General features: G+C 47.0%; 1 protein-coding gene across 2 annotated transcripts in view; it reads right to left on the bottom strand.

Annotated features, from left to right (window-relative positions):
* Positions 1–249: 249 nt before the first annotated feature.
* The window catches only part of SLC30A7 (solute carrier family 30 member 7), a 30,797-nt gene continuing 14,375 nt past the window's right edge, over positions 250–16,671 (bottom strand). For both annotated transcript variants that reach the window (XM_070396874.1, XM_070396875.1), the window contains 4 exons: positions 16,360–16,495; positions 6,995–7,085; positions 6,000–6,149; positions 250–1,055 (listed from right to left, as the gene is read on the bottom strand). In XM_070396874.1, coding sequence (XP_070252975.1) covers positions 1,008–1,055; positions 6,000–6,149; positions 6,995–7,085; positions 16,360–16,495 — 425 coding nt within the window. In that variant the 3' untranslated portion in view covers positions 250–1,007. The remainder of the gene's footprint in view (positions 1,056–5,999; positions 6,150–6,994; positions 7,086–16,359; positions 16,496–16,671) is intronic.

The following is a 16,671-nucleotide window of genomic DNA, read 5'->3' as shown; positions in this document are numbered from 1 at the left end:
ATCACTGCTGTCTTCACTCCATTCATAAAACCCTGCTCCCTTCATTAACAAAACCCACAGAAAGCAGCAAGGACAGACATGGGAAAGTTTGTCACAGACACAGTAGCTGTTGTAGAAATCTGGAACCTGGCACATGTGTGGAGTAAGTCAAAACAACTCTCTAAAACAGATGCATCTGCAAAGTTTTGAAAACACAGTTCACAACATAATTTAATGTAATTATTGAATCTGATTTAAAAAGCAAAAAAAAAAAAAAAATCACCTTTTATTTTTTTGATGAGATAAAGCAATGAACGGAAACTTTCCCTATATCTAAACCTCTGCTGGAAGTTCACAGAAAGACAGACTGTACACACCACTAACTAGAGTCTTATTTTGTGCAGATTACAGAATATCCACTTAGAAAAACATACATGACCTTGGATGCTGGCAGACATTTTTTGAGGCGAAGGCACTTTGAAAACCCAATATGGTTTGGTTCATAAGTTTGCAAGGTACAAACAATTTTACAAACATGTGATTACACCGAAGAACGTCAGCGAGTGTGACATTACATATAAAACAGATTCCTGGCTCTCTTTTTTTTTTAAGAACACTGGTTTTGTGGGAATGAGAGCAGCAGTTTGCATCGGCCTCAGTGGAGACGATCCAGACAACTGGAGGCCCACAATCTGAATTTCTTACTGGCCAAGAGTAGGGGTGGTGTGAGGACATTTGAAACAAAAAAAGAAAAAGGAGAAACAAACAAAAAGCAACACCCTGGGACAAAGCCAGAATCTCAGAAATCACAATGGTGCGGAGGGGAGAGCACAGGGCCGGACCCAAGTCCAGGGGAGGGTCCGCGCCCTGGTCCCCTAGCAGTGACCGCCCGCGTAGTGCTGACCGGGTGTTCTGGTCTACCTGGGGCTGGTGCTGTAGTGACGACCTGTCTTGGAAAGCTGGGTACAACGTTCGGGATTGTACAGTACCAGAAAAACGCGGTCCCCAAAGCAGCAGTTTTTCGCTCCTTACATGGCTGCGAAGTCGATCTGTACATAAAGCTGTCTCACTCCAGCCTGAAAAGTTAAAAGAAAATCAGAAAATCAAACAACCAATAACAAACTATATAGTTCAGAAAAGTCATTAAAAAAAAATCCCATTTTTTTGATAAAGGAAGTAATTCTTTTTCCGCCTCTATTTTTCATCATAGAGAATAACAAGTATGTTCATAAATCACAAAAAAAGTCCCTATTTACCTCTCCAAGAGAAAGCCACGCAACCAATGACAAGCGTGTCCATGAGTGTCGGGAAAATGAGGTCACCGTCTGCCAGGAATAAGGGGCCTCTCTAACGGAATAAAGAGCTGGGCGGCCCCAGGAGCTCCCCAGCACAGAAAACATCTTCGCTTTTTGCCTCATTAAGAAAAGAAACCCTTGCTCTGATCAAGTTGAAGCTCTTTGAAATACATTCAATAGCACCCTCTCCTGAAGAGGTGGCAGAAAAAAAGACAGAACTTAACATCTGTATGATTTTGAGCTTAAGTTAAAACCAACTCACTTATTCTATTTTAAAAGTGTTGATAAAATACCAACCCTACTTATCTCACAAAATTGTTATGTAGTCATCCAGTGTTTGACAAATATTTAAGAAATCCTTGCTACATGCCAGGTGCTATTATAAGGATCATGTGTGACATGAGAAAGGATTTCATATGCTCTAATAGGCTATTAAACCAAATTATTATGATTGATTCATTATATTTGATCTAGTCAATCCATATGGCCCCTAAAATAACTATACTTAGGAACTCTCCTGTAAAATTCTAGTGTGTCTAACCTGAAGACAAAACTGGAGCCCAAGGAAACGGTTTAATTTCTTTTCCCTTTTAACAGAACCGTGAATGAAAGCAAAATGGGGGAAATGGGGTAGGCTCCTGTGTGTGTGCAGATACAGAGCTTCGGTGATAAGCAATGAGGTAGCTCAAGGCTATAAGAGAGAAAGAAATGCAAAGAGGAAAGCAAAGGGCTGCTAAATGATCTTTGCATAATCGTGAGTTAATTACTCGCTGTCCCCTGAGGGGCTCAGCTCCCACAGAAGCTCAGTCTAACAGAAGCCCCTCTGCTTCCTCCACTGCCCTCCACCTGTCCCGCTGGGGGCAGGCTCCACTGGGCCAGCTTCCCATTCTCCTCTCCCAATTTCCTTTAAAGGAGAGAGAAAAGGGAATTTCCAAAGAATGCAAACTAGGGTCCTGTCCAGTTGACTCACTCCAGACACCTGACAAACACCCAGCTGGTCAAAGCCATGGGGGTCCCCTCAGCAATCCCACCGCTGGGTTGACACCCAGAGTCAGGCTGGCTGGGGACTGTCCTCACACAGTGGGGACCACAGAACAGTCCTGTCTTATATCCTGAGAATTAGGCACAAATATAATGCCGCTCATAGGACACTTGTTTAAACTGGGAAGACAGCTAGTTTTTTAACACCTATGCACCCGAGAAAATAAATGTAACCTGGTGCCACAAACTCAGAACATCCTCACCAAATGCCCATTGTTGTGGCGAGAAAACCGGAAGTAAGTGTGAAACATAAACAGGAATGTGGCTACTGAGAATTGCTGGTTGGTTTGTGTTCTCTATCAGTTCTCCAAAACTACCAAAACGTTCCACTAAGTCAGCTCAGAATGAGTAAGCAGTGAATCTGATGAGGTCAGAGGTCATGAGCAGTGGCTGGGGTCTGGGCTCCCTTCCCTATAAACTGCGGACAACAGTCGGGAGGACAGACGGGGCGGTCAGTAAAGGCCGCAGGTGCTATTACCATTCCACCAGGAGTGGCCAACGAACAAACGCCTAAACCTGTGGCCCCCCAAGCACAAGCCCAGGATCTGTGGCCTCGCCCCGTGGCTGTTCTCTCCCCTCCTCAGGAGGCCGGGTCCTGGTGGACCTCAGTACGTGATGAAGAAAGAAAGCGAAGGGCAGGGAAGGAAAGAGCAGACTCGCAAGCAAAGTCAATTTATAACCGAGTCAACCCCCACCAGCAGGTGGGAAAGAGCCGGCCGCCTGGGAAGGGTTAGGGTTAGGCTTCCCTGGCAGACACATGGGGCAGCCCCGGTGAGACAGGAAGAGAGTGGGAGCAGGGCCTGGCGGAGGCGGAGGGGCTGAGGCCCCCAGCTGGCCTGTGAGGAGGCTCCGGGTTCCTTCCTGGGTATCAGCTGTGACTTCTATTTTGAGGCTAGAGAGTGGGGCACCAAGAGCTGAAGCAGGAAGCTGGGGCTCAGGGCTTAAAGGCACCACGGAAGCAGGCCAAGGAGAGGTTGGGAGAAATGAGGAGGTTCTACGGGAGCAGATGGCGTGCGGCAGGGTCACCTTCTGTGCTTGGGCAACCGAGGAGGGCATGAGCCCCAAGCACATTCTAGATTTTTCTTCAAACGTTATTTCTCACAAAACAGAAGTGTATTAAAAAACTGACACGTTTTTCATTCAGCCAGTTTAAAACTAGAAACATAAAATGTTAAATGGCCTTCCTAACCCAGTGTCCCACTGTCTCCTGTTCAAATACTAACCATAAAAAATAAGTTTTCTACCTCACCAATTCTCAAATGATAACTCATTTTTTTAAGAGTTCGTACAACGGGAGAAAGAAAGGACTTTTTCTATGTCAGTAGGAAACCTTGTAGTTTAAAAACTGGATTACCACTTAATTAATACTCCCGAAGGAATGTGGGTACCAAAGAGGCTGCCAATTCTAGATCCGTGCCGAGCAGCCAGCGGCTTTAGCCATGGGAGACTAATGGGCTGAAAGGAGAGTGAAAAGGCCAGGCCTAATCGGCAGTTCTAAAACTGTCAGAAAACAGAGCTTCACAAACAAAATGGAAGGTCATACTTCTCAAACGTCCGATGTTATCAGTCTTCTCAATTTCAAGTTGTCCTCAGAAATTTTAATAGCTTTTTAACCAAAAACGATGGCTTAACTTCTGATTTAAAAATCAGCTATAAGAAGACACCCAAACAGGTCACAAAACCAGAGAGTAAACTGATCGCTGAGAAAACCCTCCTCTGGCCTCTGGAACTAAGGCCGCCAGCATTCCCCGTCTCTGCAAGACATGCACCTCAAGCGCTAGCAGGGTTATGAGTCTGATTCCCTCTGATAAGAAAACCTATGAACAGGTGTAATTTTAAATGTAAAAATAAAGTTAAAATTTTTTACATTTTATTCATGGAAGGAAACGTTACTGCAAACCCTGGATGAACTAAGAGCATGTGGACATGCATTGCTAGGGCATGAGCAGAAAGGGCACATAAGTGAATAAAGCACTTCAATCCTGCACGTGTCAGAGCTGAACAGTGGTCACAAAAGCACCCGCAAATCTGCGGAGTGAGAGGCATTAGCGGGGCGACCCCGCTCCCCTCTGGGGAAACGTGTCGATCCGTCTGTACCTCGGGCCTCAGTCTCTCCAAGGAACGAAATGAAGTTGGCTTGCCCTTACCTGACAAAAAGGCTTAAAGTATTTTCCAGAGCGTGACATGTTCAAAACCCAAATACAGTTTCCAAAACCAAAGCAGCAGCTGAGTAAACCTTCAGCTCCGGCCGTTTGAAAGGCCAGCGCTTGTCGGGTTCCCGGCAGAGCCTCTCCTCCGGTTACAGCGCCGCAGCTGCCCGCTCGGTTCTGGCCTGGAAATGCGCCTTCTCGAGGGCAAGTGTGACCAGGCCGAGTCCTGCAGAGGCCAACGGGGGCTCCACTCTGAGGGTGGAAGGGTACGCCCAGGGGAAACTGAGGCTACAGGAGAGAACAGTGATCTGGAAACAGCAGAGAGCTCAGCCACCCTGCAGGTCTAGCCCGCTTCCCGTGGAAGTCACATGACGTAGCCTGTGTCATATGGTAGCCGCATGACATAGCCCAGGCCAAATGGGAGTCACGTGGCAGAGACTTGTTACTGTCTGTGCACCAAGAGGCCTGGTTCTTCGATCTGCAGCAAGCACACGGCACTGCAGCGAGTCCCTGTCACCTGCGGGCGACGATTCATTTAGTCCCAAAGGCCCAGGGCCCACTTTTCTCTTCTGGAGAAGAGCGAGCGCTTGTCTCCGAGAAGGTCCTGAATCTAACTCAGCTGTGGGTTCTGTTTGCTGTCCATGCCTACAGATACGACATCTCTCTCTTACTCTCTAATCTAGAATCATGACATTGACACCTGGTAAGAACCCAGGCTGACCCCCTTGCAGAAGTGCCCACCAGCGGGTCTGGCTGGCTGTGATGAGCTCCAGCTACCCCGCTGGCATGAGGGCCGCGCTCCCAGGTCTCCAGCACAGACTTCTAGGGCACGCTGTGCGTTTCCTCGGGAGCTCTGTGTTAAGATAGCACTGGCAACCGTGTTGGCATCTAGTTTCTCGCTAAATATTTCCAGTGAACCAGACCAAGAAAAGAATTTGTGTGTTCTCGCTCTCCCCATGGATGTTCTTGACATAAAGTCTGAATCTCCCAGGACATCCAGAATCACAGTGGCCGCCCTCACGCAGATGGATTGTCGGTCACTGTGCTCACAGCGGCATCAGCGTTCACTGAAATAACCACGTTGCCACTGCACTGGCTGCTTCGTGTCCCAAACAGTGAGAAGAGAAACTCCACAGCATATTAAGCTACTGAACGACACAGATCTGCCGTCAAATAAAAACGCTGGCATAGGCTGCTTTTAGCTGAAACCACGGACAAGGCATTATTCTTATCCCAAATACTATTTAGAATTCCTGGCTTCACACAGCATCTCGCACGTCTTAAAGGAGCATACAGCAAAGGGGAATCCACTTTTTCTTAAAGGAACACAAATCAGTATAATGATGAGTATTAACTAAAATAAGGATCTCCCAAATTAGACTCTGATTGAAAAAAAAATACATCTATGCTTATTTCATAGTGTAGCATATAAATATATATGTATATATATTTAATGTTAAATAGTAAATATTTTCAAAACGGTAGATACAATAAATTCTAAGAACCTTAAAAAGAGTTAGTGAAAAAGTCATACCTGAGTAAAAATATTATGTGTTTGGCTTAAAATCCACCTGGTGTCAGCGTCAGGTGCTACTACTAACTTCAAGGTCCCGACGTACACGTCAGAACATAAGGTCCAGAAGTGCTGTTCTTGTAAACTGTAGACTCCTTGTAAGTGCTGCACCTGCAACAGAAAGGCAGGGATTAACACCCTCAGGCGCAGGGGCTCCTCCCACTGTGATTCCTACGCAGCATTTCAGTTCGCACGGATTCTCCCCGCTAGCAAACAAGGGGGGGTGTTTGAATCCATGAAATCCTGGGACTCGTGTGCCCAGCACCATGACAGGCAGGTGTTTGGGAAACAGGAATGAACACATGCTAAAATCTGCTGGGCACGGCTGAGAGTTCCTGGAATAAATTTACGTGTTCAAATACATCAGTCAGAGAACAAACAGGAACACAAGTGAGCTAAGAAACTAGGGAAACAACAACAAAGTAAACTCAAAGAAATAAGAAGGAACTAAAAGGCCTAAATCAATGAATGACCCAAAGAGTCAAAAAGAGAGAACTCACAAGATAGAAAAACTAGTCCTTTGAAAAGGTCAGTGAACTGGAGCCAGTGTTTCTTTTTTTCTTTTTAATTGATTGGTGAGAGAGAGAGAGAGAGAGAGAAACACCGATGCGTTGTCCCATTATTGATGCACTTGCTCGTTGGTTGATTCCTGTATGTGCCCTGACCAGGGATCGAACCCACAAGCTTGGTGCCTAGGACGACACTCTTCCAGCCTAAAGCGTCTGATGCTCCCATTTCATCAGCTAAATCTAACCTCTTGGCACGACCCGAACCTGGGCCTGCCCTGTCCCCTGCCCCTCTCCCAACTTCCCGCCACCTTCTCTTCACCAAGCCTCAGCACGTGGCCTTTCTCTTCCTCAAACACACTCGTTCCCCCCACACAACTTCTGCGTCACCATTTTTCAACCCTTAAAGGCCTAACATGTGGCAGCAGCACGGCCTGGTGCCAGACTCACCCTCTGGTAGCACTGCGGCAGGGCGCCCTCCAGCTGCGGCGGCGTCCGCTGCATCAGCACGCCCACTGACTCCCGCAGGAGAGGGATGACACTGGGGAGAAGGACGAAGGTGATTAAAGCGGAGTCCTGACGGCCTGTCCTGGAAGAGCGTCAAGTACCCCCCCTGGAGTGGGACGTGGTCAGGTTTATCAAAGAAATATGAAGATGTTCATGTGATCAATAGCTATTATCTAAAGTAAAAGTAAAGCGCTAATTAACATGTCAATGTCTTAGCCACGAAACTTGCACGACCAAACAAGTAGTGCATCCGAGATCTAAACCAGCTGTCAGCCCGCTGTTATTTAAACAGACTTCAGTCTTCCAAGGCAGCCCACGAAGCGCCTTTATCGGATAGTCCACACATGCTCAGTAGTGCTGTTAAGGAAAATACAAAGCACGGATACGGGCATACTAGTCCAGCTGTTCCTATTTCTCCAACCCGATTATATGTGTCTTCTTTCATTATTTAAACCTGGGGAGGGGAACCTTTTCCCCGCCAAGGGCCATTTGGATATTTATAACGTCATTTGAGAGCCATACAAAGTTATCATCTTAAACATTGATCCCACATTTAATGGACTCACCCCTAATGCCATGGCAGTGGTGATTTCACGGGACTGGTTCAGCCCATGGGCTGCACCTTCCCCACCGCAGGCTGAAGCAACAGAGGCCTGAACCCAAGCACAGCTCTGGCTAAGCAGGGCCTCCGTGGCGGGCCCGGTCCTCGCCGGGATCGGGAACCGCGCTCCATGCTGAGGGTTAAACGTGGCCAACCATGAACAGTATGTGGGAGGGCGGGTCTGAGGCCGGGGTTTTGAGTCAGATCCACCTTAGAGTCAGGCCTGTTTTCATCTGACAGTGAATCGGAACCTTTGAGGGAAGGACAAGGCATCCGAATCGTTCCGGGCTCCTCCCTCCCCTCCTTCAGTCAGTGTCTACAGTCTCTCTTCACCGATTACTCCCACCGCCTCCTCAGTGGTCCCCTGCATCCGGTCCGCTCTGGGGTCCACTGTGACGGACCCCAGGACGCTGCCTCGCGGTGTGTCCTCAGGTGCACCCTCCTTGGAGAGCGGCTGGACCAGCCGAGGACCTGTTGCTCATGACAGAGATGGCAACAGTGACGAGATGTCACTCCTGAGGCAGGTGAAAAGGCTCCGGCTTCTGACTCCTTTGCCCTCCTCGCCGGCTCTCAGGTGCTGGCTCCCAGCGGAGGATGCCCCTGGAGGGGACCGAGTCCCTCAGTGCAGAAGCCCAACCCCACTCAATACTGCCAGCCACCACGGAGTGACCTGGAGTGGGTTCTCCCCAGGTGGCCTGGCTGACTCCCAGGTCACGGCTTTGGGAGAGGCCCTGAGCCTGAGAGCCCACGAGCCACGCCCGGGCTCCTGAACCAAGACCAGTGATGGCGAACCTTTTGAGCTCGGCGTGTCAGCATTTTGAAAAACCCTAACTTAACTCTGATGCCGTGTCACATATAGAAATTTTTTTATTTTTTGCAACCATAGTAAAACAAAGACTTATATTTTTGATATTTATTTTATATATTTAAATGCCATTTAACAAAGAAAAATCAACCAAAAAAATGAGTTCACGTGTCACTTCTGACACGCGTGTCATAGGTTCGCCATCACTGGCCTAGAATGTCCCTAAACGGCCCTCTAACCTGATTTCTATTCCTTCTTTAAAACCTCAAGTGTCACCCCTTTAGGGCATCTTTCCTGATCCCAAACTGTCCTCCAAACTGCAGGGAATGTGCTCTGCTCCTACGGAGGCTGGAGGGAAGCGGGCGGCTGGAAGCGGGGATGAGGGTTCGCAGCCCCTTCACCCTCTAACCCGAGCGAAGTGGCTGCCCCATTAACTGCACTGTCACCACAGGCGAGGACCCCCCGGTGTAGAAAAAGGCCAAGAAAAGCATGCAGTGACTGCAAGACAACCAGGTGACGGCTTCCTTCCCTCTCCATCCTCATTCTCAGCAAAAGACACCTGGCAGCTGCTCTCACCCTCATCGACAATCTCCATCTTCCTCCCTCCGTACTGTCCTTCTCAGAGAACGACGCACCAACACAGCCCCTAGAACCACTCGAGAAGAAATAAGCGGGGGTTCTCCCTATCCCGCTTAACTTCAGCTACTTGATAGCTGGTTCTCTAATCTGTACCCCAAGGATCTGCTGATGCCTGGAGATGTCGGTGGAGACCATGACCGTCACGATGTAAGGAATTACACGGGGAGCGTGTCCTTTTAGTAAGGGTCTGTCGAGGTGTTGTGATTTTGCTGCCTGAGAACATCTGGAACAGTGGCCTGTTTAGACAGAATTTTAACAAAATGCTTACATTCCACAGCAGCGAGCAGGTCGCCAAAGCGCATGGGCGCACGGGTCCTTTTTCTCCAATGAGAATGTTAGAGCCATGGAGGAATTTCAGCTGCAGGAGCTGTAACTAGGTCGCGAAGCCGCAATGGGGAGAAAAGGGAGCTTGCTACATCACATGGGGAAATGCCATTCAGAACCAAGGTCAATTTCTATAATAATTTCAAAGGCCATAACTATGTAAAAGAAACCTGTAGAAACTCTAGCTTTGCCTTTAAAATTGTGTTTAGCTCAGGAGTTTGGGTCCATATTTTTCTGATTAACTATTGTGAAGGGGACTGGTAAAGCAGACTTGAGCATGAGTGTAGCTAGCCATAATGAAAGGATAGATATGGGGAAAACGACAAGCGTAGCAAATTCCTGACTGAGCTCAGGCTCAGAGCTGCCCCAAACCCCAAAAGTAAGCATTTGGAAACAATTAGAGGTTCGCTTCTGGTTGACTACTCGATTCCAGCTTTAACAATGCAACGCCGCCTTCCTAGCCGACACAGAAAGGAATGAATCATTTGCTCTGAGTTTACCAGTAAAACAGGGTAATGACTTTATTCTTCAAAAGCTGAAGGTAAATCAAATTTATAATCATACGATCTTAAGTGTAAATTTAAATGTGACAGCGGAAATCCCAGCAGACTAAATAAGCACGTTAGTCATTATTCTCTGGCTAGTAATTTTGCGAATGAAATACATTCAGATCTTACTTCAAAAGCGGCTTTTGGGGAAGAGCCTCCCCTTCCAACAGGAGGGTCTCCGGCAGGAAACTTCTGAAGAACACCCGCCCGGTGATGATCATGTGTAACAATAGGAAGTGAAACTGCTTAGACCCGAGAATAAATACCTAATAGTAACGACTGAAACATAATTCCTACTTCAGCTTCTTTATCTGGCTTCTGAGCCGAGTCCTCCTGCACGTTATCAGTGGTGCTTATAATAGACACACACAGAGAAAGATAGTTGTACTTCTCAGAAGAATGCACACATGTGAAGGCCTGGTGTATGTCACATACCCCAAAATGTGTAGTGGACAAAAAAGCCAAAAAAAACTGACCCAAAATTGTAATGTACTCTCCGTTTAGCCGTGTGGTCCTGTGGCGGGCTGTGAGATGCTGTCACTTTTGCATAAATACAAGTATTCCGTGGTAATAGACAATGACTATTAACCCAGAATTTCCTAAGCCTAACATAGAACAGATAACCCCAAACCACAAGGCCAGTGGCTTACCTTACAATTATACTAACTTTCCAGGCCAGTGGCTTACCAGTGCATCTCGAGAGGACCTACTGTATCAGTAATGGAAGAAGACGCCTTAAAATACCCTCAACTTGGAGCCACAGCCACAAAAAGGTCGCCTTTTCCTGAAACTTCTGGAACTCAGCTGTAACATGTCACGCATCTGATCTTTAAACCGAAAGCATTAGTAAATAATGCCAAGTTGTAAACAATTAGCAGCGTCTTTGTTTAGACAACACTTAATAATTCCTAAAGTGCTTTCATACATTTTTCTAACTTGATCCTCACGGCGGCCTTAAGTTACCGTAAGGCAATGCTGGAATCACTGTCAGGTCTTCTTTTGTGACCTGACATGTAGCTATCGGGGGGAACACTCCACATGGGTGTGAGAAGAATGCGTGCTCTGCTGTGGTTGGGTGGAGTGGTTTGTATCTGGCTGCTACGCATGGGCCTCAGTGCTGTTCAAGTCTTCGCTTTCCTTGCTGACCCTCTATGTGACTGACTGACTGATTTCCTCCTCTGCCTCAGTCATTTTTTAAGTTCTATATCTGAGTTCACTGCTTCTTCCTTCTGCCTGGTCAAATCTGCTATTGCGTCCCTCCGGGGAAATCAATCCAGTTATTATCATCCTTCAGCTCCAGAATGTCTGCTCTCCCTCGGCTGATATTCTCATTTTGTTCATTTACCGTTTTTCTGCTTTTGTTTCGTGTCTGTGCTTTCTTTCCATCAACTGGGCACCCTTCTGATGGTCATTTTGAATTCTGTATCCGGCTATTGATATGTCTCCTTTTTGTAGGTTTGGCTTCTGGAGACTGAATCGTTTCCTTTAAATGTGTCATAGTTGGCCATTTCTTTGTATCTCTTATTTTTTTGTTAGGGTTTCAGTATCTGAAGAATCAGCCACAACTCCAGACTTTGTGGTTTGGCTTCTTACGGGAGGTCTGCCTCTCCGTAGCCTGGCGGGAGATCTGAGACCTCTGTGTCCTGTCTGGCAGGTGCATGGTGACTCCTATTGGAAAGGTTGATGGCTTCTACTCAGGAGTTCTTGTCTGCAATACTAGGCCTTCTGCAGCGGCAGGAAATCAGTCCTAGGGTTCCACCTGGTGTCTGTCGGTGGTACTGCAAAGTCTAATGGATGGTTGGTGTCTGCACCTGCCAGTTTGAGCATCTCTGATGTTATTGGCTAATGATCACTAACACACAACTGCATGGGCTCTGTGCTTTCGAATGTTTCCAGGACTGCTTGCCAAGAACCTTACGTGACCTTAAGAAGATGTTGGAATCACTGTTAGGTCTTGTTTTGTGACCTGACATGTAGTCGATCGGGGAGAACACTCCATGTGCCAGCCTCGCTTCCCTAGGGCGCTTCATCTGAACCATCGAACACAAGGAATGACCTGAGTGACATTTCTCAGTTCCCCCAAGAACAGTGCATGATCAGTACTTCCTAGAGGTGTAGGTGAGAAGCTAACAGTCACACACACGTGGATGCTATAACGTATTAGGACAGTGGTCGCCAACCGCTGGTCTGTGGACCACTGGCGATCCGTGAGGTCCGAAAGGTTGGCGACTGCTGTATTAGGGCATTCCCAGAATGATGTCTGAGAAAGGGTGTTAGACGAATCAGTACTTACAAATGTTCTCTCATGGTTTTATATACGATTAAAAAATACAATTACTAGGCAAAAATGTTCCTACTGTGGATACACATACAAACACCAAGTTAAAATCCTGAGAAACTCTATCTTAGTTCCGAAAAGTACAGTTCTCAAATGATACCCACTTGAAAGGCAAACCACAAAGGAAGCTTTCAGACACCACCCAAAGCCATTTCTTAAAAAAAGTGTGTCTCCACAATTTCTCATAAATGAAATGGTAGCTTTTTACATGTTAAAAAAAATGCTTACATTTACTTAATATCGGCTACAAGTAATTACCTATTTGACCACAGAATCAACAAGATTTATCAAAACCAGTATCTGGTCCAAGTCCTATCTTCATGAACATGGATGATCACCCATGATTTAGAATTTCAAATTCATAATTTGGTTTTACTAGTACACATGCTTTCCATCCCGTACCTCTCTTATGACCATTATCTGTCATTTCTAAAGCCTATTGCCCTAGTTTGCCTCTAAAAGTTGAGCTATTTGTGTCTTCAATATGACAAGAAGTAAAACATTGAAAAGTTTTGCACCTTTTCTTTGTATTAACAAATGATTACAGTTAAGAGGCACAAAGCAGCGTGAGATGGTACCTGGTGAGCTACAGAAAACTAATTTAAACCATTTCAGCAAGGCTTTGGAAATACCACCCAGTACCAGCTCATTTCTGCATCCTGTTTGTGTGTTTTTTCCCATCATGCATAGGTACCCCTTTTATTTAAGTAACTCAGAAATCAAGCCACAGATCTGGGCAAAGGACATCGCTTTAAAGAGAAATTCAGTTACTACTGACTGTTCAAAGGTCTGCATCTAAGTCACGAATCTACTCTCCATTCCAATTCAGCTGCTGATGGGAAAAGGAGCAAAGTCATTCTGAAGCCTCTTGCGAGAAGCGTCCATTTTTGGAAGATAACAACTGCACTCTCATTGTCATACTCAATCTGCTGCTTTTCCTGGGAAACAGAATTCATCACAGCACCACCCAGTCTTACCCAGAAACATCTATCACCATTTGCCCGCGCTAGGAAATGTGGGGAGAAGAACTGTCTTTTTCTGAGCAATCACTTTCGCTGCGCAAGTGAAAATGGGACATTGGGCAGGCAGCCTGGAAGGGAGGCATCCATTTCCATGGCAGGCGCTCCACTGAGGAACATTTACATGCAGAGAATGTATTAAGTCCCATTAGTTCTTTTGCTCTTGATGAATTGCAAATATATATAAAAATTAAGGGTAAGGGAAAATGACTCCTTTATGCTCTATTTTGTTGTGGCTGTAAAGGGTTTTCATTTATTTCCTAAAATTGGCTTTGGCTAATCAGGCAAAGTCTTTAGACCAATTTGAAAAACATCTCAGAGTGATCTTGCAAATATTTCATTATCATGTGAACATTTACGTAAATTAAGTTTGCTTTCTTAACAGAAAAGTAGATAATTGGAATGTCTTTATTTTGCACTTTGAAGCTAAAGGTTTTTTATTGCCCTCCATTTAAAAAAATGATGTTTTTTTAAGGTCAAGTCAGAAATGTTGGTTTGCCTTGAAGACATTAAGGAAGAGCATAATTTTATAATTATACCTGGAGACACCCACATAGCATTCAGTGTTGAATATATATATATACACACACACACACACACACACACACATATACATATATACATATAAACACACACACACTACAGTACTATACACAAGCTATACATATTTCCCCCCTCATCTATGTAAAGAGAAATATGTGCTTTACAATAATGAATCATTCTTGCCTGGCTGGAGTGGCTCAGTTAGTTGAGCTTCATCCCATGCACCAAGGAGTTGCCAGTTCAATTCCCAGTCAGGGCACATGCCCGGGTTGTGGGCTTGATTCCCAGTAGGGGGCGTGCAGAGGGCAGCCAACCAATGATTCTCTCTCATCACTGATATTTCTATCTATCCTTTCCCCTCCTCCCTCTCTAAAAATAAACATATTAAAAATAATAATAATGAACCATCCTTATGCGTTGCTCTATACATTGTTATCATTTATTGTCATTGAATTAAGACCTTGCTAGCTAACTAATCATCCCAAAACTCTATGGACTTAAAAAAACAGCTGTACTACCTCTCACCCGGAAGCTGGGTATATGCTAATTCTGGCCAAGCTCAACAATCAGCACAGAAAGCAGAGATTCAATAAAGTAAAAAAAAAAAAAAGCCTAAAAATGACTAAAGAAATACTGTTAACAGTGGAAATGTCACCTCCAGGTGTTGTCCTCCCGACTGATTTTTCTTTATACTTCTCTTCCCTTTCCAAGTTTCCTATATTGACTATCTACACTAATAAAAGAGAAACATGGTAATTGGCGTACGACCGCTACCCTTTTCATTGGCTAATCAGTGAGTATATGCAAATTAACTGTCAGCCAAGATGGCGGCCGGCAGCCAGGCAGCTGGAAACGAACATGAGGCTTGCTTCAGTGACTACAGACTCCAACGTTCCCCGCCTCACTTTCCGGCCTCTCAGTTGCAACTCTAAGCAACTATCTACTATGTTGCAAATAAGAAGCTAAACAAAAGCCCAGAAACTGGCTTTCAGTCAGCCGGGCTTTAGCAACATTGTATCGATGTTTTCAGGGCGAGGCCTCAGAGCTAAAGCTGGCCCAGAATAAAAAAAAAAAAAAGAAAACAAGGAGCGGTTGGAAGCTTCAGTCACTCGCTTCCGGAAAACAGCCCTCAGCCCCTCACCCAGACTGGCCAGGCACCCCAGTGGGGACCCCTACCCTGATCCAGGACACCCTTCAGGGCAAACCAGCCGGCTCCCACCCGTGCACCAGGCCTCTGTTCTATATAGTAAAAGGGTAATATGCCTCCCCGCACTGGGATCAGCGTGACAGGGGGCAGCGACCAAACCCCCTGATCGCCCTGGGGCTCTGTGTGTGACAGGGTGCAGCGCACCAACCCCCTGATCGGCCCTGCTCTGTGTGTGACAGGGTGCGGTGCCCCAACCGCCCCCCCCCCCCCGCCCAGGCCCTGCTCTGTTTGTGACAGGGTAGAGCCATAACCTCTCCATCGGCCCTGCCTCGAGTGTGACAGTGGCAGCGCCCCAACCCCCTGATCGGCCCTGCTCTGTGGGTGATAGAGGGTGGCGCCCCAACCCCCCTCCACGGGCCTTGCTCTGTGTGTGACAGGGTAGAGCCATAACCTCCCCATTGGCCGTGCCCTGAGTGTGACAGGGTGCAGCGCCCCAACCCCCTGATCTGCCCTGCTCTGTGTGTGAGAGGGGGTGGTGCCCCAACTCCCCTATCGGCCCTACTCTGTGAGTGACAGCGGGGAGCTCCTCAACCCCCTGATCAGCCCTGCTCTGTGCGTGACAGGGTACGGAGCCCCAACACCCCTGATGGGCCCTGCTCTGTGCGTGACAGGGGGCAGCACCCCAACCCCCTGATCGGCCCTGCTCTGTGCGTGATGGAGTGGTGCCGCAACCTCCCCATCGACCCTGCCTTGAGTGTGACAGGGGGCGGTGCCCCAACCCCCCAATCGGCCCTACCCTGAGCGTGACTGAGGGTGGCATTGCAACCTCCCAATCCGCCCTGCTCGGTGCATGATGGGGCAGCGCCACAACTCCCCAATCGGCCCTGCTCTGAGCCTGACCAGGGGCTGCACTTAGGAATTGGGCCTGCCCTCTGCCACCCGGGAGCAGGCCTAAGCCAGCAGGTCGTTATCTCCCGAGGGGTCCCAGACTTCGAGAGGGCACAGGCCGGGCTGGGGGACCGCCCCCCCCCCCCCCCTGCCCCGAGTGCACAAATTTTTGTGCACCGGGCCTCTAGTAAGTTTATAATCAGAAAAAGCTAAAAAAAGTTTTCTTACTCAGAATATAATTTTACACATAATACAAAAAACAAAAATAAAAACAAAAAAATAACACCACAAAACAGCAGCTTAGCATAAAAGAAAAGCCGAAGTGACACCCACAAAATTATCGCACAGTTCTCCTGGCTGGTGGAACGAGAGGTGCTTTTTCCCTTACCCTTTTCTACACTTCGCCAAGTTTCTTTGTGAACGTAATGACTTCCAAAGCAACACACCAACACCTACCTCACGACGATGAGGATGGCTATGAGGATGGAGCAAATAGGGTCTGCAATCATCAGACCAAAGTTCTGCATCAGGATGGCGGACGCGATCACCCCGATGCTCCCCAGCGTGTCTGCTAGAATGTGCAGGAACACACCTACAGACAGATCATCGGGATCAAAACACAGCTGAGCAACTGGCAACACAAACATTTCTTGAAACCATCGTATTTCCCATGTTAAGTCCTACGCACTAATTTGAAAATGGCAAGGCTGTGGAATAACTGTTAGTAATGAAGTAATAGAACCTTGGGGACTGGAATACTCTTTTCTG

Source organism: Myotis yumanensis, unplaced genomic scaffold (assembly GCF_028538775.1).
Source record: "Myotis yumanensis isolate MYYU_CA2020_CCGP unplaced genomic scaffold, mMyoYum1.0.hap1 SCAF_17, whole genome shotgun sequence".
NCBI lineage: Eukaryota > Metazoa > Chordata > Mammalia > Chiroptera > Vespertilionidae > Myotis > Myotis yumanensis.
This window is presented reverse-complemented; position numbering and strand designations above follow the sequence as displayed.